General features: G+C 45.2%; 1 protein-coding gene across 4 annotated transcripts in view; it reads left to right on the top strand.

The window, feature by feature from the left end:
- ETS1 (ETS proto-oncogene 1, transcription factor) overlaps positions 1–21,352 on the top strand; it is a 128,173-nt gene that overhangs the window by 90,806 nt on the left and 16,015 nt on the right. For all 4 annotated transcript variants that reach the window (XM_032426166.1, XM_032426167.1, XM_032426168.1 and 1 more), the window contains 5 exons: positions 4,460–4,579; positions 6,124–6,324; positions 9,152–9,229; positions 10,216–10,464; positions 14,824–15,084. In XM_032426166.1, the coding sequence (XP_032282057.1) occupies positions 4,460–4,579; positions 6,124–6,324; positions 9,152–9,229; positions 10,216–10,464; positions 14,824–15,084 (909 nt within the window). The remainder of the gene's footprint in view (positions 1–4,459; positions 4,580–6,123; positions 6,325–9,151; positions 9,230–10,215; positions 10,465–14,823; positions 15,085–21,352) is intronic.

The following is a 21,352-nucleotide window of genomic DNA, read 5'->3' as shown; positions in this document are numbered from 1 at the left end:
ACAAATGGTTATTTGAATTTAAGATACTGCAATTACAAATATTAACACAAAGACAATTTTAGTACTTGTCCATGAAATACAGTTAGTGAATTTCCGGGGGGGGCGCATTGATTAATTTCTAGATGCCATCCCTAAAATTAGAAATATTTGGTACCTGATGCAAAAATATTATAACAGACCATGAGATAAAACATGGCAGGAATAACAGAGATGCCTTCTTGGGCTAAACTAGGTCGGATTCTCCACCTGTGTAATGATTTCATTATTGTTGTTGATCAGTGTAATTAACAGAACTGCTGCGACCACAAACTAGCACCATAGGGGGAATTTTTGCGTTCATATTTTCTATGAAGGGGGTTTAATCTTTTAGATTAATGTCTGCTTTCAAATGTGATTATCCATCATCATTTAAATGCAATGCCCAGGCTACTACTGATAAAGACAATCCTGGCTAATTGTTCACTCACTTAAGGAGGGGGTTTGCATTTTTTAAAACCAGTGTTCCACACTGTTTAATAAGGGAGAAAAGCTCTGACTTTTCCTGTCTGAATCCTTTGGGTCCGAGGGCAATGACATGCCTTCTCCTGAGCTCATCGTGTCCAAATGCAGGTGTCCCAAGTGTGCGGGGTTCGCCTTCGCCAGCCGAGCTGGGCTGTGAGCACTTTTCCAAGAGATCCAGCAGCCAGGGGCAGAGCTGATGGGCTCTCTGCAGCTGCAGCTGATAGCATGTGGACCAGGCTTTCGGAGATGGCAGTGAGGTAGACAGGCAAAAGTCATTCCAGCTGCTTCTCTTGGAGAGAGTGAGTGAGAGCCTGGAAAGGCCGGTTCCCTAACCGGAACCTGCATGGAGCGTTGTCAGCCCCGCGGTCCTGTCCAGACCATACTTGCCAGAGTGTGTGGAGTTATAGGAAGCCGACTCCAGGAAACCTCTTTCTCAGGCTTTCTGCTGTCATCCTTGGCCTTCACATCACCTTGGCATCTTCTGTGTAGAAGATGCCTGGGGCCTCCTAGCCAATCTCATCCTTCAGTTCCAGCTTCTAGCACAACCACTGCTTGTGCCTTTGGCCTGGCCTGTATTTTCCACATGTGTTGTCCTGGCCAATTTCCGCCATCAGTAAAGTTCTTTTCATCGAATCATAAATCAATGGCGGGAACAAACACAAAAACAAAACCCACACAGTTCAAGTTCATGAATTTGTGTTGGACGGGAGTGAAGGGGAAGGAAAGTTGCTTCAAATTTGGAAAACAGTGAATTCACTATACATTTGTTGATTGACTCCTGTGTTCTGCCCTGTGCTAGGAGGTGGGGGATGCTGCCGTTATCCCTTGCAAAAGGAGTGCTCTTGGGTGAAATAAAAAGTCCCTTTCTCTGAGGTAACACTGACTTCTACTCTAAGTGGAGACATTTCTGGACCTGGCACTTGGCTGTTCACAAAGGGGCAGCATTGATGTCTTTCTTGGTGACTCATTTGATGATTACTCCATTGTTTGAAGGGCTGGATGTTATGTAATCAACATTTTATCCCCTCCCCCCGTTTTTCCCTCTTAACAATCTGGGATTTTCCATCATTTTGTCAACCTTCCTGGAGGCATGTTGATTTTTCCACTAGATTACTAGATTTTTTTGGGCATGACCCAGGGCTGCCCAGAGTCTCCACTCCCTAGAACTTCAGATTCACCCTCGGTGGCAGGGCCTGGGGAGCAGCTGCCGTGAACCCTTCTGTGCTTTTAGGCCAGAGCTGGACTCCAAGCTGTTTCCTGAGGGCATCACTCAAAGCAAACCAGAGAGAAAGTGCTTTCTTGCAATGTAGTTTCCATTCATTTTGACATTCAGAGGCAATCTATTTGCCCCTGTTTTCAGAGATCACCAATTGTCATCTTTTCCCTTCTATGTTTCCATTTCATTCAGCCAGTAACACATATTTATATCCAAGAAATTTTTTTTTTTTTAACTGGTCAGGGCATAGGGATGGCTAGTTGAGGAACTTCTCTAGTAGCCATGCCTGGAACCCAGCCATTGTATAAGTCAGTGTCGTATGATACCCTCAAGATCCAAGGTGAGGAAGAGGGCTTCTGGAAATTACTACAGCAAAGTGTTATCACTGCCTAAAGATCATGCGATGGCTTATCGGAATTCTCAGGCCATTTCTTTGCCTATTAGCTTTTTATGGGAACTTGTGCCTGAGGTGAATGCTGAGGATTTTTAACCGGAGCCACATTTATGTATCTTTGCTTTGAACATGGTCTGCGAGTACAAGAGGGATTGGGCACAGAGATAAAAATACAGATGGATGTCACAAAGGATGACACGTTCGTGAACATGCAGATTTTGATCTCTCACTCTTCCTCGCCACCTACAGAAATCAGGTTTTAGAGCCACTACGTCCCGTACGCACTTCACCTTCATCCACTTACATGACCTGTATCACCATCTACCTAGTGAAAACCACCATCATCTTTCACCGCAACGATTTTTTACCAAGTCTTCCCACATCTATTCATAGGTACCTCCTCAGTCATTCTTTACAGAATAGCTAAGATGATCTTCTCTCTCTCTTTTTTATCCATTTTTATATTGTGGTAAAATACACATAACATAAAGTTCACCACCTGAACCATTTTTAAGCATATAGGTCGGTGGTGTTACACGTACATTCATAGTGTTCTACAACCATCACCACCATCCAACTCCAGAACTCTTTCCATCTTATAAAACTAAACCTTTCTTCCCATTAAATAACAACTCCCCATTCCCTTTCTCCCTCCAGGCTCTGGCAGCTACCGTTCCACTTTCTGTCTCAATGAATTTGATTATTCTAAGTACCTCATATAATGTGTCTTTTTGTGATTGGCTTATCTCACCTAGCATAATGTGAAGGTTCATCCATGTCATAGTTCATGTCAGAACGCCCTTCTTCTTTAAGGCTGAATAATATCGCATTGTATGTATATATACAACATTTTGCTTACCCATTCATCTGTTGATGGACATTTGGGCTGCCTCCACATTTTAGCTATTGTGAACAATGCTGCTGTGAACAGAAGTATACAAATCTATCTTGAGGACCCTGCTTCAGCTCTTTCAGGTATATCGAGAATGCCTAAAACTCAACAACAAAAACCCAACAACTTTATTAAAAATGAGCACAATCCTTGAATAGACATTTCTGCAAAGGAGATACAAAAATGGCCAATAAGCACATGGAAAGATGCTAAACATCATTTGTCATTAGGGAAATGCAAATCAAAACTACAGCGTGGTACCACTTCATGTCCACTACGGTGCCTTAATAGATTGCATGCTTCTCTTTCCACCTCCTCTCAATCAGCTGTCCTCCTGGTTCCTCTGCTTCAGCTGCATTGATATTTTTGATACTAAAATTGGCCAGGTTTCCCCTCCTCCCCCCATTTCATAAACTTCATCTCTGCTCCTCCCCTTGTCTAAGACCATGGTCCTCTAACTTGGGTGGTCATCAGGAGACCTGGATTGTGAGTTAAAAGCACAGATTTCTGGGCTCCCCCAACCCCTTCCCAGAGGTTCTGATTCAGGAGGTCTGGAGTGGAGCCGAGAATTTTGAGAATTTGCATTTCTAACAATTTCCAGGTGATGATGATACAGCTGGTCTGGGGACCACACTTGGGAGAAGTCTGGTCTAGTGTGTTTTTTCTTTTTTAAACTCGTATGCATGCTTTAGATCTCAGGTCAAGCATCTCTGTTCTCCTAAGGGAGGCCTTTTCTGATTCCTCTGGACTTTCGGGAATTCTTGTTCTATGTTAACATCTCATCTTATGCTTCTCATGAAGCCCGTATTGACGTATTTGAATGTTCAATTATGTAACTAGTTCTGTAATAACTAAATCCTCTGCCAGCATCTTATCTCCAGCTCCATGAGGGCAGAGATCATTTCTGTCTTCTTCACTGCTTGCCTCTCTAATTCCTTGCACATAGCAAGTGCTCAGTAACGATGTGTTGAATGAATGAATATTGTCATTTCCTTTTCATGGAAGTAGGTAGCAACATTAATACTCTCAGTGAATGTGAAGGATGAGTAGGGACTATGAGTGAATTAGTAAAGCTATACAGAAAGAATAAGCATTTTTTTTTTTTTTTGTCAAGGATGCAAAACATTCTAAGCAACAGTCAGGTTTTTCTTTTTTTTAAGGGGCCTAGCACACTGTGGAAAGCCCCCCAAATTTTACCTGCCCTGGTGAGGATGTTAGTACAGTTATTTCTCAGCTTGCCTTCTTCAGGCCATTCATGCCCTGTTATCTTTTATGGGTGGTTAACTACCTATTAGTTTTTTTTAAATTGAGATGCAATTAGCATATGTTAGTTTTAGGTGTACAACATAATGATTTGATATTTGTATCTATTGCTTAATGATGACTGTAGTGTCTAGTCTTCATCACCTGTGCTATTTTTTATTATTCATATGATATTTTTTTTTTTTCCTTACAGATATGGAATGTGCTGATGTCCCTCTATTAACTCCAAGCAGCAAAGAAATGATGTCTCAAGCATTGAAAGCTACTTTCAGTGGTTTCTCTAAAGAACAGCAACGACTGGGAATTCCAAAAGGTGTGTTTTGTTGATGGGAAAAGAGAGGGATGGAATCAGACTTTTGGGTGAGGTTAGTTTTCTCAGCTGTAGAGATAGACATTATGACTAACCACACTTCGGTCAGCCCCTGCAGATGGTTGCAGACGTCTGCTAGAACAATCGTAGACCCATGCCAAGTCTTCCCCATCTCCCAGCTTTTGACACAGCCATCTTGGTCGTAGGACAGTGGTTCCCAAACTTGTTTGCACACGAGATTCAGGAACTTCAAAAAATTCCACAGCCCAGGCCGTGTCCCAGGCCCATGAAGTTGCAATTCCTGGTAATTCCAAAGCACAGTCAAGCTTGGAAAACAGTATGAGAGTCATTCTGGGCCATCACTGGATGAACTCAGTGAGCTACATTCCTTGGAATTTAACTGATTGCTCTTTTCTTTTCCATGTGCTTTGGTGAAATGTGTTTATGCTTGGGTGTTCTCATCTGAAAGGGTTTATTCAGGAATGTAAGGGGACTGGAGTTGTCAAAAAGGACAAATGACTGGAGAACACTTAAGCCTCCAGCAAGCAACGTTTCCTGAACAATTGAGAGCAGAGAGAACACTTTTCTCTCGAGTAAGAGCATCGCCGTTTGCTGCTTCCAGCCCAGTGACACCCACATCTTAGAGTCTTGTGACTGCACCTCCAAACCTTTTCTCATGTGTATACTACTTCACCACAAAACTCGTCTGACAGCAATGCCCAACATCCTCTTAGGATCACAAAGCAGAATCAAGTGAATTCTGACCCCTGGGTTTTGTAGCATCTCATAAAGTCATCTTCTAGGTTGAAGGGGGGGGCAGGGTCGGGGTGGGGGGGACCTGGACAGCAGGTGCGATGTGAACAGCACAGCCTGCCTGCCGTCCTCTGAGCTCCGAGGGCACCACGCTGGTGTAGTCATGTTCAACCTCAGCCATGCGGGAAGAGCATGTCTTGTCTGTTCTCAGATGCTACTCCACACTTGCACAGCGTCTGGTATAATGAAATCAGGCGCCTGATAATGCTGTTATGACTAAGGACCATTTGAATGGCTTACTATTACTAGTTGCTATGATTATGACTAGCCATAGTTAGCGAAGATAAAAATGATTAATTCTAATGCCTCAAGTCAGTCACGACAGGGAAGAGCAGGGATAGGTGAGTGCAATCTCCGAATGCACATGACTTTGTTCTTATTGTTATGAAAGATGTCATTCTGTTCCTTGGTCCTGGGCTTAAAAAAAAAAAAAAAAGTCTCATGAAAGTAAGGCAGTGAGAGAGGAGATTTATGAGTCTCTGTCTGAATAGAGGGTGGAGACTATTCCTGTGTTACTTTTTGGCTGATGGTAGTGATCTCCTAGCTTGGATAGGGATGTTGAGTGTGAGGGGGAGTGTTACGGAAAGTGCCCCGAGACATGCCTTTACAGGCTGGTGCTTCCTAAACCTGTAAATCAGAGAACATCCTCAGGTGAGTTCAGATCCTTCAATGTCCTCGCTTGGGCACGAGGGAAAGCCTGACCTGCTGGATCTTCCTTTGATCTTTCTCCTCAGACCCCCGGCAGTGGACAGAAACCCATGTTCGGGACTGGGTGATGTGGGCTGTGAATGAGTTCAGCCTGAAAGGTGTGGACTTCCAGAAGTTCTGTATGAATGGAGCGGCCCTCTGTGCACTCGGGAAAGACTGCTTTCTCGAACTGGCCCCAGACTTCGTTGGGGACATCTTGTGGGAACATCTCGAGATCCTGCAGAAAGGTAACAGGGTGGGGACAGAGCGAGGAGGAAGCCGTGTGGGGTTGTTGCAGCAGTGGGTGGGGGAGCAAACCCCAGGGCAGGACGTCAATGCCGTTACGTATGGGTGTCCGATCACAGCGTATATACGGTCTCCGGAGACACGTCGGGCAGGCCTGGAGCAGGTGCTCAATAAATGTCAGTTTCTTTTTCTTTTATGTATTGGAGGTTCAGATTTTAATATTTCGCAAGATTGCACTCCCGAAGCTTCTCGGGATGCAGAATTCTGATCCCAGTCCTTACCTTAGACTCATGGGCTGTTCGAGCAGTGTCAGCAACCAGCTCCCAAGACAGATCGTTGGTTTTTCGTTTTTGTTGTTGTTTTTTTTGTTGTTGTTTTTGTTTTTTGCCCCTGACCATCTTAATACACATTCCCTTGATCCATGGCAGTGTGATACCTGTCCACCTCCACAAGAGAGCTTAGCTTCTCAGAGCTAATTGCTAAGACTGGCTTCTCTGCCCACTCCCGGGGGGTGGGGGGATTGCTGCGATGTGGGCTACCTTTTTCATCTGCAGCAGAACTGGGGGTTGTATCAGGACACCGTGTTGCAACCTTGTAATGACATGGCCTCCCCTCCCAGCCTCTTCCAACCTTTTTGGACCAAGTGACTCATGTACCACAGTCCTGGCTGAGTATAGAAACAGCAACAGGCGGCAAACCTGGGTGTTTTTGCACTTATTTTTCTGAATTTCTTCTTAAAATAAATTGCAGTTACCAGCAGTCCTCGGTGGCCTCCAGCTGACTGTAAGCCTAGAAGCTCGTTGCCCTCTCTGACCCAGGCCCACCCTTTCCCTGTGGTCACCAGCTCCAAGCCTGGACGCAGATGCCGGGGGGCAGGGAGCAAAGCTCCAGATTAGCACTTTTGTTCCATATAATACCTTCCTTTGTGTAAGGATATTTTCCACTCCGCAATGCTCAGGAGAGCCCCAAATTAGATTCCTCTGGGCCCAGAAGTGTTATCTTTCTTCCTTCTCTTCAGCGTCTGCTGGAAAATAAATAAATAAACACAGTCCAGAACTAGGTGAATCTTGCTGAGGCTGCCTCCGCTGAGGACTGCAGGGCACAGGCTTCCCGAAGCACCGACGGGGTGTCCGCGTTAACTGCACAAACACCCACTCCTACGGGGTGACATGAGTGACCTGTTTATAGAGGGAAAAGATAGGGCAGGCTTATAACAGATCTGATGTAACTGTTGGCGTATAAACACAACAGTGGATTCTACCGGACTGTGTAACCCAAATATATCCCACTAATATGCTCTTCCCCTCTGTTTATCTCCATGGAGCGACCAGGTGTGCCGGAGTGTCTGTGATCACAGTTATGACTAATAACTGTGGAGCAGCTCCTTGTTTCCCGAGTGCTTTCCGATGCATTTTCTTGTTGGATTCTCAAAACAGCCCCGTGAGATAAGAGGACCATGTACTGTTGGTGTCCTCATCTGTAAAATGAGGGCAGATTAGGTGGTTTCCTCAAGATCACTCATTTCCTTAAAGTTGGTCTTTTCGATTTAACTTCCTGCCCTGCGTTCTTTGTATAACAATATGGACTCCCGGGGGTGGGAGCGTCTGGGCCCCTAAGACAGGTGTGGCCTACCTTCCTGCAAAGGAAAAGGTTTAAGGGAATTTAGGCCAATCGGGAAATCATTGAGAATGTTGGAGGACAAAAGTCCTGTCATCCCACCCATTTGCTACTGGGAGAGGCAGTAGGAACCGTCTCTCTTGAGATCCCTGAAGAGCCCAGCTCGAGGTTTGTATGGAGGCTACAGCTTTTGTTCTGTAATTGAACTAGAGCAACACAGCCCCAGAACATAGCTCTTTGGGGTGGGGTGGAAGGCCAAAGGTACAGGGATGTTTCAATCTGATAAGCTGCTAAAACAAAGTTTAATCATTTTATCTCAGTTGGGAACTGTTTTTCTGTGCAGGTATAAACTTGTTTTCCCAGCAGCCTCTGCTCCCAACAAGCTATCAGATATCCAAGGAAAAACCCAAGCCAACATTCCCTCTGTATGTCTGAGTCTTACAGTGAAATAGAATCAGAGCACTCCATACAATGGTCGAGGTCACACCATTGGATTCCAGGGTAACGAGAGGATCCTCGAGCTCACCTTAGTTCAGTGGAGAGCCTGTCTGTGCTTTGTTAGCTTCACCCACATTCCATTCTCATGCCAAGGGGAGTTGGCATCGGGTTGCCAATAGCAGTTGGTGATAACTGTTCTCTGTCTTCACGTGAGCCCTGCCATAGCCACCAAATAGTCACCTTACCAGTGTCCGGTTCTTCTCTGGGCCTACACTTGAAATCTGGGGGTGATGGAAAAAAAAACACAACACAAAAACCAGACATCTGTTAGAAGTGGGGGCTCTAAAATCTAACTACCTAAAGATTGTAATGTATTTCCGAAAAAAATTTTGGAACCAATCAGTTCGAGTGTTGGGGACCGATTCGGGTAACTTCCCAAGACGTCTCAAAACCTCTGATGGTAACGTGGTGCACGCATGCATCAGAACGAGGGTGGGATGCCTTCCCAAGCCTTAGAGATTACTCACTGGTGCTGCTTCCAAGATATTAAATCCCATTTTGCAGCTACTGAAGTAATAGACTTAGCCATACTTTTGTGATCTCATCTCTAGACAAGGCCCCAGTCAGGGTAGACTCAGACACCCGCTCAGTTAATGAACATGCCGATTTCTTAGAAGGGGGACTGAGATCATTGCAGTCCTTGTGTCCAAGGTCCTTTTAGGCCAAACGCTACTTGCCTGTTGACCTCTTTGCTTGGTTCTCTGCCTGTTACAGAGGATGTGAAACCATATCAAGTGAACGGAGTCAACCCTACCTATCCAGAATCCCGCTATACCTCGGATTACTTCATTAGTAAGTTCATCTTCCACTCCTCTCTCGTTTTGCTTGCTAGCGTGGGAACCTAGGAAAGGATTCCTGTCCCAGATGATCTCAGGCTCCTTTGTGGTAATTCTGTGGAAAGTGGTATTTTCTTAAATGTGGCCTCTTTGTTATTAATTTTGTTATTCCCACGAGGCATGAGGCTTCAACCTATTTACATGTTGGTATTTTTATTAACCTGCCAACTCCTACACACCAGGATCTCTCCCGATATCTTCAGCATGAAAGTCATGCAGAGGGACTACAACTTGACCCCTGAACTTTGATCTTACTTGATCCTGTGTACCACGGTGGCCATCAGAGGTTGGGGTTAGGGACTTGGTTGTGGCCCTTGTTCTTTCCCTTTTTACTAGTAGATATGACAACATTTCCTCTGATCCTTCCTCAAGAGTGTTCCATGTGGCTTCAAATTCTGTTACAGAAAATAAAGCCTTCTCCCTTATGGTAGGTGATGCCTAGCCTTCACGGAGAGGGGGCCAGAATAAGAGAATTCGGGGAGGGCTGTTCTTATCCGATGGCCTTGCTTTTGAAGGGAGTCTTGAGCAGGTTTGTTTTCATTTTACCTTTTTATTTTATTTTGATATTAACTCTAATAAGAGCAATGATATTAAGTACTGAGAGAGCAAGGGCTTATTGTGTACCAGAAGTGTCAGTAGGCACTTTACACATATACTCTCCTTTGCGCTTCTTCACAGCGCTCTGAGGGAGATTGCAATCATCCCTATTTTAGAGATGTGTGAATTAAGCCAGAAAAGGGAAGTGTCTTGTCAAGGAAGTATCTTGTTAAGTAGTGGAGCAAGGTGAAACACCCAGGCCCTTCTGACTTAAAATATGTTCCTTTCATTCTGTAAGGTCGTCAGCTTGTTTTCGTCTTGTGGGGCTGTTGTGAATGGCAAAGACCTGCCTGTTGTAGGTACAAATTGGCCCTCTCTCCAACAGCACACGTTCTCTGTTTCCAGGTTATGGTATCGAGCATGCTCAGTGCGTTCCTCCCTCGGAGTTCTCAGAGCCTAGCTTCATCACAGAGTCCTACCAGACACTCCATCCCATCAGCTCGGAGGAGCTCCTCTCCCTCAAGTATGAGAACGACTACCCCTCGGTCATTCTCCGGGACCCTCTGCAGACAGATACCTTGCAGACTGACTACTTTGCCATCAAACAAGAAGTTGTAACCCCAGACAACATGTGCATGGGGAGGACCAGTCGTGGTAGGTCAGATTTCTTCTCTAGAAGCTCTTGGGTTTCCAAGAAGTACCTGACTTTGTGAGTTTTTCAGGTCCCATTATTTTTTTCTTTGCTATTGGTCCTGTGCATTCCTTAGTTTCAGCCTTTCCATTAGAATGTCTAGATACTAAGAGCTTTCCAACATGGAAGTGTTGCCAAGTCCGCCATGATGACAAAGACTGTGCGTCCATGGTGGAATTGGTGTGATGACCAATCCCATTTCTTATTTGGGTAAAATATTTTATGAAACGATAACTCTAGTTGAAGGTGGTTGTTTTTTAAGGTATGATTTATCTTCTGTGAGAGCATTTTGCTTGGGGAAGACACAATCTGATAAGAATGGTTCAGGTGACCTTCCTGGAAAGCCCTTAGCTTCCCATGTAGCCTAGCGATCCTCCCAGCGTAGTCCTGCGTCAGACTGCAGACCTGGGCTGGCTATCTGAATGACCTCTGCTTCTCATCCTGGGCTCTCTAGCCTCCTGTGACTTCTTTGGTTTGGGAAGATACAAGATGGTTAACCAATGGTTTATTTGGAACCAGTCATCAGCAGTGTGGTGAAAGTGTGTATTTAGCTAGAGGACCAGGGAGAGAGGTGGCCAGAGGCTTCCAGAAGAAGGTACTCTTGTTGACATGACTATTATGACAATGATAAAATATTCACTGACAGTGAAGTAAATGTTTCAAAATGGAGCTGACTGACTTTATAAAGCAAGAAAAAGAAAAAAGGAAAAAGGTGAAGTACACCCAAATTTAAGATCAGGACACGAACGCTCAGAGGTGCAGCCCACCTCCTCAAGTGTCCAGATTGTTTTGTGTCTGAGAGAAGTGCAGTCCTCTGTAAGGAGGGATTTGTTCACTGAGGAAGAACTAGCCGATTTCTAGAGAGTTGAAAAAAAAAAATGACTTTTCCAGTGGATAAAGGGGAAAAAAACTACAAACAGGAAGAGGAACAGGAGAAACTCATCTGAGTGGTGCTCTGAGGCATTTGGTCGCAGGAGTCGGGCTTGGCAGGCCTCGTAGTGATTTCTGCTCAGGGATGACCCTGCACTCCTCCTCTGAGTCTCTCAGAGCGGAGCCCAAAGACATCTTTACTTTGAAGAATTACTCTGCAGGCACCAGGGGCCATCCACGTTGTCGTCTTCTTCGAGCTTCAGCCTCACGTTTCCTCCCAGCAGGCCCTAGGAAGAGCGGCGGGCCCTGCGGAGGGAAAGTCCCTAGCAAAATCTGAACCTGCAATCTTCCTTCTTAGGGCCCCAGGGTGTTTGTGTGTCAGACCGAAGGGGATGGGTGGAACCAGTTTTGCCTTCCCCTTTCTGACTCTTTTTTATTTTTGGATGCATGTCTATTTAAATACATACACACATGTATGTGTATTTTTTTCTTTTTTCTTTCTTTTTTTTTTTTTCAGGCAAGTCAAAGCAACAAAACTACTTTCTTTCTCCTGGGGCTTTCTGTGCATAGACGTGATGAGGCCGGGGCTGAGGGTTGGGCCCGGGCACGGTGTCACTCGGGGAGCTCTGCCGTCAACTTGTTTCTAAATTGCGTCTGGCTTTGCTTTTGCGTGATCGTCCCTTCTCCCTCTCCTTCTCTCGGTTCTGGGTTTGGGGCCCCACCATCCTTCCAAACCCATGTCAGTGACTGGGGACCAGATAGCAACCCGAGCAGAGGGGCAGGAGATGTTTCTCTCTGACCCCGTTCCCCCTCCCTCCGAGCAAACTGACCATCGGCACTGGAGAGGAAGCCCTTGTTGTTCCCAGCTGCTGTTTGCATTTTAGAGGTCCCGCACACCTGCCCTTGGACGTGCAGTGAGCGGTTAGACAGAGCATGACTGCTAGCTGATGATTAGTAGTAATGATCGCAGTGTCCCTATACTGCATTATAGGCTACAAAGTGCTTCTGTGTCCCACTTCTTTGGACTCTGAGTACTGTCTTTGCGTCAGGCTGTCCAGAGCGTTGCTGGGGAGGCTACCCCGTCTACCGTGTAGCGTGCACTCAGGTCTGTTTGGTGGAGTCAGACGGCTTTGGAAGGCCTTGCTCTGAGACAGTTCACAGAGAAGCCGGCCAGTGGGCGTCTTAGAGGGCTCAGGCTTCCCTGCCTGAGCACAGTAGCATAACTGAGTGCCTAATCCAGTTGGATCCAACCCATTTTTGGAGAAAATACCCGTAAACGAAGGTTCCCAGCTCCAGGATTGTGAAATAGAGCTAAAATGAAAGCAGCCTACTGCTATAAACCGCAACTCTCAACAGAGTTACATTTGGCTCATGTTTGAGAGGCTGCCAGAGGGTGGTTATGGCCTAGTTTAGTGCCCTTGCTTCTTGGGGCTCCTTGGAAACTCAGCTCTCCTGCTTTGGAAAGCTCAGTCTCCATGCCCTCCAAATAGAAAAGTGACTGATAGCGAGAGAATCGTTTCAGGGAGATTGAAGTATAAATGCTGCCTAAAGTATTGGTGACTTGCTGGGGTGTTCTCCACGAAAAGATGAATTCTCTTTCTTAGGCTGTTGGTGTGTTTGTCTCACAGAGAAATTGAATGACCATTAAGATGGGTAGTTGGTCTAAGCAAACGCCTTTTTATGAGATGCCGCAAATTTTCCTTGTTCTGTTAAAAAGAGGCTCTTGCGTTCTGGTTGTAGGCTGTTTTCTTGAGTCTTTTCATGTGAATTTCTGGAAAAGACAATTCTTTCATTTGTTATGATAATAAAAAACTTACAGATGTGCCAGTGGACGGGGTAGGCGGTGCCAGTAACCCGTGGAGCTCTTAGTTTGCCTTCTGGAGATTACTCTTCTTTGGATGATTCGAGGAAGGAATGAGATTAAGTGGATAAATAACTACCTTTCTGTTAACAGCAGTATTGGAGGGGGGTAAGAGGTTCAGGAAATCTTACAACAGTGGCTTTACAAAAAAATACATATTTAACTGAATACCTTTTATCTTGGATTTTTTTTGGTTGCTTGTTTAAATTTTATGAGCAACGTATCTTCCCTCCTAATTACTGTATATTTAATTTTGGTTTAGACACCATAATTAAATATTTGAATTCCACTGTTTTAGCCAATCCCCACTATTATGAAGGGGAGAATACACCCGAAAACCACCAGTATTAGCTTGTCTTGGCCAACCGTATTCTGGGTTTTAAACTCTTGTCGTAGACCAGCCACCCCTGAACAATTGAGAGTTGACCTAGTATTTCTACACACACGTTTGTCACATCCATTTGCCTCTTGGCCAGTGCTGACCTGAGGTGGTCATGTAGTCTCCCGTGATTTAATTTACGTTGCCTGAAAAGTATCTGAAAGGGGAACATAGAAAATATTCCTGTGTGCTTTTCAGCTTTTAGATACATTTATTTTCCTCCAAATTATTTATTTTTTGGGTTCGTCTCGTTTTCATGGCATTTTTGCCAATGGAAATTTCTCTAGGAGCTCTTATGCAATCGTAGCAGCTGTTTATAACCTGGTTTGGGAAATTAATGAACTTGCATGATCTTGTGGTCAGTTAAGAATGCCTTAAGCAACTCATAGAGTAAAGGATTTCTGACATGGCTATGGACCTTAACTCTTTAATCAACTCCTTTGTGTTTTATTGCCCACACTCCCCCACTGAAGTATAAATTCCAAGTACAAAGTTGTACTTGGAGAGGATAAAGAACATGGATTTTTCTATTTAGAAGAGCGATAGTGGTTTTTTGTTTTTTTTTTTAACCTCCTGGAAAAAGCATCTCATTACTTATTTCTCTATTTGAAAAGGCATGGAGGCAGGGCATATAATTCATTTTAAAATAGTATTTGGAAAAAAATGCTAAAAAATAACACAAGTTCCAAGGTCAAGGAAGTTCAATCTGCTCTTAGTCTAATGGAATATTTTTTCTTATGACCAAAATATTTTGCCAAATTGGGCCTTTTGAAATCATCTCATTGGCCTGAGTGGGAATAGGGAGTTGAGCCTGACACTGCTGCGATTTCTTCATCTCTTCATTGAGTCTAATACGTCAGCCAGAAATTCCGTAATCTCAAGTTTGATTCTCCACTTTTGGATTTCCGGCTCTAGGAATCTTGAGGCCCCAAACACTCCTGTCTCCCTCTGACAGTATGAGCCAGCATGCAAGGAATCTCTGTCCTAGGCCTGTAACACAAGACAACACAGTGGCAGTGGGCCCTCGGATTGTAGCCCTGTGTGGTGCCCTTCCCCAGAGTAAAGCCCTGAGCTTCCGTTTCCACTGGCCTCTCCCTTCTTCCATCCCTCCTGCAGGTCTGATTAGCAATCCGTCCTCACAAAGAGGGTTTTTACAGTTGTCTTTTCCCAATCCCTCCTCCCCTGCCCTCTTCCTACCTCCTTCACCTCTAGGTAAGCTCGGGGGCCAGGACTCTTTTGAGAGCGTGGAGAGCTACGATAGTTGTGACCGCCTCACCCAGTCCTGGAGCAGCCAGTCATCTTTCAACAGCCTGCAGCGCGTCCCCTCCTATGACAGCTTCGACTCAGAGGACTATCCAGCCGCCCTGCCCAACCACAAGCCCAAGGGCACCTTCAAGGACTATGTGCGTGACCGTGCTGACCTCAACAAGGACAAGCCTGTCATTCCTGCTGCTGCCCTGGCTGGCTACACAGGTAGGCGCCCTGCCCCTACCTCAGCAGCCTCTCTGCGCTTGTCGCCATGGGTGGGCTCTGTAGAAGGCACCATGCGCATATTCCTAGAGACTGAAGTCAGCCTCTTTCTTTTTTGGAGGAGTGGGGAGAAGAAGATTCTAGGAGGTCTGGTCAGTCTCTCACACCACTCTGTTTGTGACTGGCCATCAATTTTTGGAAGTAAACAGTATCATTCTATCCCAGGGGATCATTTCCAAGAGTGGTAGGAACACCTTCTCTCTCAAGGGCATCACTGAATGGCTTACACTCTAGATTCTTCTGTAGTAGAATTCTCATTAGGCTAGCTGTTCAAATGGGAAAAGGTCCTTAGTCACATTGTACTCTGTCCAGATCCTGGCCTCTGTAGGAAACCTGTTTTGTTTTGTTTTTTTCTAACTTAGCTGTATTACTGATTTTCTTCTAGGAGTGAAAGTTCTAGCGGTGGTGAATGAAGAAAAAGCATAGGGAAAGGAAGATGTATGTTGAGAGCTTAGGCTTTGACTGAGAATCTGCTAATAAAACAATTCATTGTCTGAATGAGCTGTTAGCATGGGTGCAGCTTAAACTTGGAGACATGTGACGAGTGTATCTGAGAAATGTCCAAGGAGCATTCATGGGTTGACTATCAGATGCTTTCTGTAGGATTATAGTGTTCTCTAAGAATTAGGAATTGTGTCGTGAGTGGAGCTTATTTTAAGCTTTGATTACTCGGCTGTGGTGTAGGCCACTACTCTCTTCTAATTGACCCCACCCTGGACAGGTTGACACGTGGGTACCCTTTGTGTGGATGGAGGCAACCAGTCCTACCTGTGTTTCCAGGGAGGTACCTGTCTGATCTTAAGAGTGTGCTTGGTCCTTATTCTTGTGTCAGGGAAGTCTCAAGATTTTACTAGGAAAGCCAGCTGAGCTTTGAGAACAGCTCAAAAGCTTGGAGAAATTACTCCTTCAGAGATCAGGAGTGTGCCTTTTATGCTGCATCCCACATAGCTCCTAGGGCAGTGCATTGCATGAAGAGGTGCTCAGGAATTACGTCTGTGTTTTGAGGTAGCAACAAGGTCTCTCTAGAGAGTCAGGACCCAGTAAAGGTCCCCTACCCTGTTCTTTCTACTGGAACCTCCCATAGTCTTTGCTTAAACGTCACTAGTGTGTGGGAACGTGCTGATTTTCAGGGGAATCCTCCCCCATCTCTGGACAGCAAACTGTTAGAGAAGTCTCCCCTTTCCATCAAGGACATCTGGAATAAGGAAAGGCAAGTTCAGTCTCTTTCAAGATGTGAAAGAGTCCGTCCTGGCTCCTGTAGCTTTAGCTCCTAGGTATTTTAAGCCCTGGACTCCAGTTGGATACTGATGAAGGAGGGGAGAAGTGCAGCTGAATCAGGGGGAGAAAGGAAAGGCCAAGGAGCCTCCAGCATGACTCTGTGGGCTTTGCAGGCGGTGGCGTCTCTAACTGCTTGCGCTTGGTTCTGTTCTCGTGGTGCTCTGCCATTTGCCGCGGGTAAAGACCAGCTCGTCTGCAGTTTCCACCAAGTCCTCAAATTGCTTTGTCCTTATTGGAAGTATTTCTGTATTCTCTCTGGTATCATGTTCCCTATAACCACCGGCATCCACAATCATTGTTCTTCCCCCGTGGCATCATTCTCTCTTAGCTAGGTACGTCATAATGAAAAGTTTGCTACTTAGGGTGGTTTTGTGGATAATGAGACTGAGTAAACTGACTTTAAGTTCTAAAGTCTGGGTTATGGCCAAAGAAAGCCTTATGGTTGAGGTCAGCCTTCATGGGATAAGATCCTGGTAAGGATCCCTGGCTACACTGCAGAAGATCTAGAAGTTTCTGGGAAGGGTAAAAGCCTGGTCTCCACCTCAGATAGAAACCCCTCTGAAAGTGTGACATGTATTAGTTACTGCATTTTCTATGTGGGAGAAGTCTACAGAGCTAACAGTCTATGAGAGTGACTTTAAAGCATTTTGACTTAGATGATCTTAGTCCTTGAAAGAATTATCTGAGAGTTGGGGAATCTTTCCAAGTGTCCCAGTTTCAGGGCAAGACAGACAGGGATGAATCAGAAATTCTAAGAACTAGGGACGAATATGAAATACAAATTAGAGACATGAACTGCCATCAAGATAGCCAACACCAGTGTGCTACCCAAGAGTCTTCTCTGGCAATCCAGACTCAGAGCCAAACAGATAAGAGCCCCAGAAAGTTCTTTCAGCACAAATATAGGTATGTCCTAGAGGTCCGAGTTACAGTGGATGTCACCCCTTATCTGGATGGGTTGTTTTTAAAAGGTGCTTTCATTTTCTCCCTCCTCTCCCCCCCTCCCTCCCCCCCTCCCTCCCTCCCTCTGTCTCTCTCTTTCTCTCTCTGTCTCTCTTTCTCTCTCTCTAAGGGAATAAAACATTCAGTGAGTGGAAGAAAAGGACAGGTGACTCAGTTAAAGGCCTCAAAGACTAAAGTAGTCCCTTATATTAAAAAGCACGTTTTAAGCATCTCACCATCCAGTGTTGCTCTCTGACCCTGGGGATGTAACTTTTCACACCGTCTCAGATGGTGGTAAGAACAATAGCCCAGAAAACAGAAGTCCCCTGGGCCACCCCCCCACCCCCCCCAGCTCTAGCACACTGTGTGATTTAGGCAAATTTACCTTGTACCTTTTTCTACTTTTAGTGAAGTGGAAGTGTTCATCCTTATCTTGGTGGTGGGAGATCTGTGAAAATGTAATTTAACTAAATCAATTAATTAAACAAATGAGTGCTAGACATTGTACTAGACATGGGGTGCGGGGAGCTCAGTTATAACCAATCCATTGTTTCAGCAAATGTTTCTGAGCACATGTTGAGTGCAGATAAGGGCCAGTTACCCTTGGGGGTTCATTATCTTGTCGAATTCAAGATATTATAATTGTCCTTAGACTTGGACTGGATTTTCTTCATGCTGTGGTCTGAATGAAGGTCAGGATTTGTGAGGCACGTGGGGGGCAGCCCAAATTTTGGTGACGTTTTCCCTGGGCTCGGTGCCTGTTGAACATCTGTCCGCACTGCAAACTAATTCTACGTGGTGGTTCCTTTGCCCTTGCACGTTCATTGTGGTCCCTTATCATTCCAGGTACATCCTAGGGAGTGGGGATAGGGATGGAACATCCTATGCAGCCCTCTCCACCAGCCCAGGAGCATGCGGTGCCTGGGATTCCTAGAGATGGGGCTCTGACCTTACACAGACATGTTAAGATGAGCTGAAGTTTGGAAAAGTGCTTTGGAAAGTGGAAAGCATTGTATGAATGTTGGCAAACTTTTTGTATTTCTTGTAAAAATTAGACCTATTTTCTATCTCAAGTTCTGCCTCCTTTTTGTTCATTCCCTTAAAATCCGAATACTCCAGAGTATGTGTGGCCACATGGTAGGAGCAGTGGTACCTTTATATCACCATTATTTGGCCTGAACTACAGTGTGTATGCATGGATCCTTCAAGCCGGGAAGAGAGTCATTTCCTTGCCATTACACACGGGGGGCCTTTGTCGATATCACCTTCAAAGGAATACATTTCACTTCTTCATATGATGTCTTAGTTACTGCACTGTACGTGTGGAAATCAGTTAGAAACTGAATTTTCACATTCTCTTGCACAGTTACATTCTTCCTCCGAAGATAAGAAAATTGCATCAACCTTCACTGGGCTCCCATGGCAACTTGTTAAATTAGGTCAAGATGTGGGGGCAGATAACATGGCTTGAAAGCCTGCCTGTGAGCTGAGTTAAGAATACATCAAATGCAATGCTGGCTTCCGCCAAAATGTACCTTCTTACCTTACTGTGAACTGCTTACGGTTATCAAACTGATACAATCAGAAAGCTCCATTTTCTCGTGTTTGAAGATACATTATGAACCCCATCTAATTACAAAACAATCCAAGAGAAGTGGCCCAGTGTTTTCTATCTATTTAATAGACCTAAGCAGTATGCTTTCCAGATCCCTGAAAAATGTAGGGATCTCTGATTTTTTTTTTTCAACTGCAGTAGCTATAGAAGAATATACTGATTTGTCAACTGGTATTCTCTCCTCTTCCAGCCCCATTTTATGGATGATAAAACTGATGCACAAAAAGTGACTTATTCAAGACCAGATAATTGCCATGTGCACAGAAGTAGCTCATGAATTGAATCTTAAGTGCCAGATGTCTCACTCGACTATGAAATCTTTCTCCATGTTAAGGAATGAGGATACTCATTGCTTATCTCAGTTGCTTTCATACAGTAGATTAGGGGCCTTGTGTCCCGCTTGTTACCAATTAGCACTGTGTGTATATGGGTTAGCGGTGTGTAGGACATAGTGCTAGCCTTTGGCTTCAGTCTGGAGTTATTGGCCTATAAGTCACCTTTGTCGAACTTCATTCCAGATTGCCAGACAGATAAGGCATTGCCACAGATAAGGCGTCTGTTCCTAGCACTTCTGCACCTGTTCCTGAGCCGGCCTGGTAGTAATTCTATTGCCTGGGTATGTCCCCACCCACGGTTGCAAAATTGTGAATGAGGTGGCTAGGGTCTTTTTTTCATCCTGAAGCCTGAAAAAAGCTAAACCCAAAGCCACTCATTAACTGTCACAAAATCCTTCTAGTGCTGTGCAGATTTGTGAAAATGCAGTTCCTCATTTTCCTTCTGGCTAAATTTGGGACTATCTGGAATTCAACTTTCAAATATTTTTGTGCGAAACATCACACACAGTCTTGTAGAAAAAGAAGCCCCGTGCATTCCCCGTAGGTTCTCTCAAATTGCTTCTGGCCTGAAAGAAATCTTCTTGCCGTGTCATAAGTGGGTCTAGAACCAGTCTCAAGTCACACAGTAAGAAAGTCCCTAGGCCAGGCCCAGAACCTTGGAGTTCTGGCTTGTAGTGAAGTTTTAGCGTTCAGTAACCCAGAGCGACTGCTAAAACATGTTTTTGAAAATAAATAACTTCATTGCAAAGGAAGTGTTTCAAAGCCCTTCAATTCAGAATGAAACCTGAGATTTGGCAGTGCGTTACCTGAAATCACAGTTTTCTGAAGGAAAACTGGATTGCAAAATAATCTCAAGGTACTCAGGTACAAATAACTGAGGAAGCTTTTGGTACGAGCCTCAGTTACTGATAAGGAAAGGGTCTGAGAGGGGTCACCAAAGCAGTTCATAGTGCAGCGTGGATTTGTGCAGAAGAGTTCTGAAATTCTAAACCCAGGTGGGTATGTTATTAGGAATAGCATAGAGCTGTCTAATTTGGGGGCAGGGGAGGGATGATGACCCAACCCAAGCTCTGGAATATAATGTCTGTGTACTATCAGTATAAGACAGTGTGAATTGAAGAAGAGACAACTTGTTTCTTTTTTTTTTTAAGATTTTATTTATTTATTTGACAGAGAGAGCAAGAGAGCACAAGCCGGCGGAGGGGTAGAAGGAGAGAGAGAAGCAGGCTCCGTGCCAAGCAGAGAGCCTGAGGCAGGGCTCCATCCCAGCACCCCGGGATCATGACCTGAGCCGAAGGCAGACGCTTAACCGACTGAGCCACCCAGGCGCCCCAAGAGACAGCTTGTTGACAGGAATATAGAACTCTGTTGGGGCAGGAGCTGTCTTTTCCAGGGGCCCTGAGGTTCTTGGGGCAGGCAAAGCTGGAGATGGCCGGGGGCTGCCACAGTATCGCTGTAGGGTATCCTTGGGCAGAGCCTGGATGGAATGGAGGAAGAGAGCTTAGAAATGAGAAAGGCAGCAACAGAGAACGTCTCCCCTTTCTGGCTCAGAGGCCCTGTGATTAGCAGGTTGCAGAAAGCCAGGCAGACCCCTTTGGCCTAAATGGGACCTTGCTGCCAGCCAGCATCTTAGAAGCGGGGCGGGATTCCCATTCTCTGTGCTGTGTTTGGCGGTGGGTCCTGGGGGGGTGCATGGAATGGTTGGGGGGCATCTCCCTGGAGTAATGGGTTAATGTGATGCTCAGTTATGAGACGGATGGGAAAATACTTTGGAGCATGGGAGAGGGAAACCCCTTGGGAAATTTGAACTGGCTGAGAGGAGAAGTCCCTTTCCCTGGCCCAGAGAGCACTTTCACTGCTCTGCCTCTTGATTGGCCACAAGTAGAAAAAGATCACAAGGTGGCAGGATTCGGCCTCCCTGCTAATTTTTTTTTTTTTTTCTAAACGTCTTTTAAAAAATGTGGAAAGGGAGGTTCTCCTTTTCCGCCAGGTGTTTATGAAGACCCCAGCTAACTGAACCACCTCCTTGTCTTGATTCAGT

This window comes from Phoca vitulina, unplaced genomic scaffold (assembly GCF_004348235.1).
Source record: "Phoca vitulina isolate PV1807 unplaced genomic scaffold, GSC_HSeal_1.0 scaffold34, whole genome shotgun sequence".
NCBI lineage: Eukaryota > Metazoa > Chordata > Mammalia > Carnivora > Phocidae > Phoca > Phoca vitulina.
This window is presented reverse-complemented; position numbering and strand designations above follow the sequence as displayed.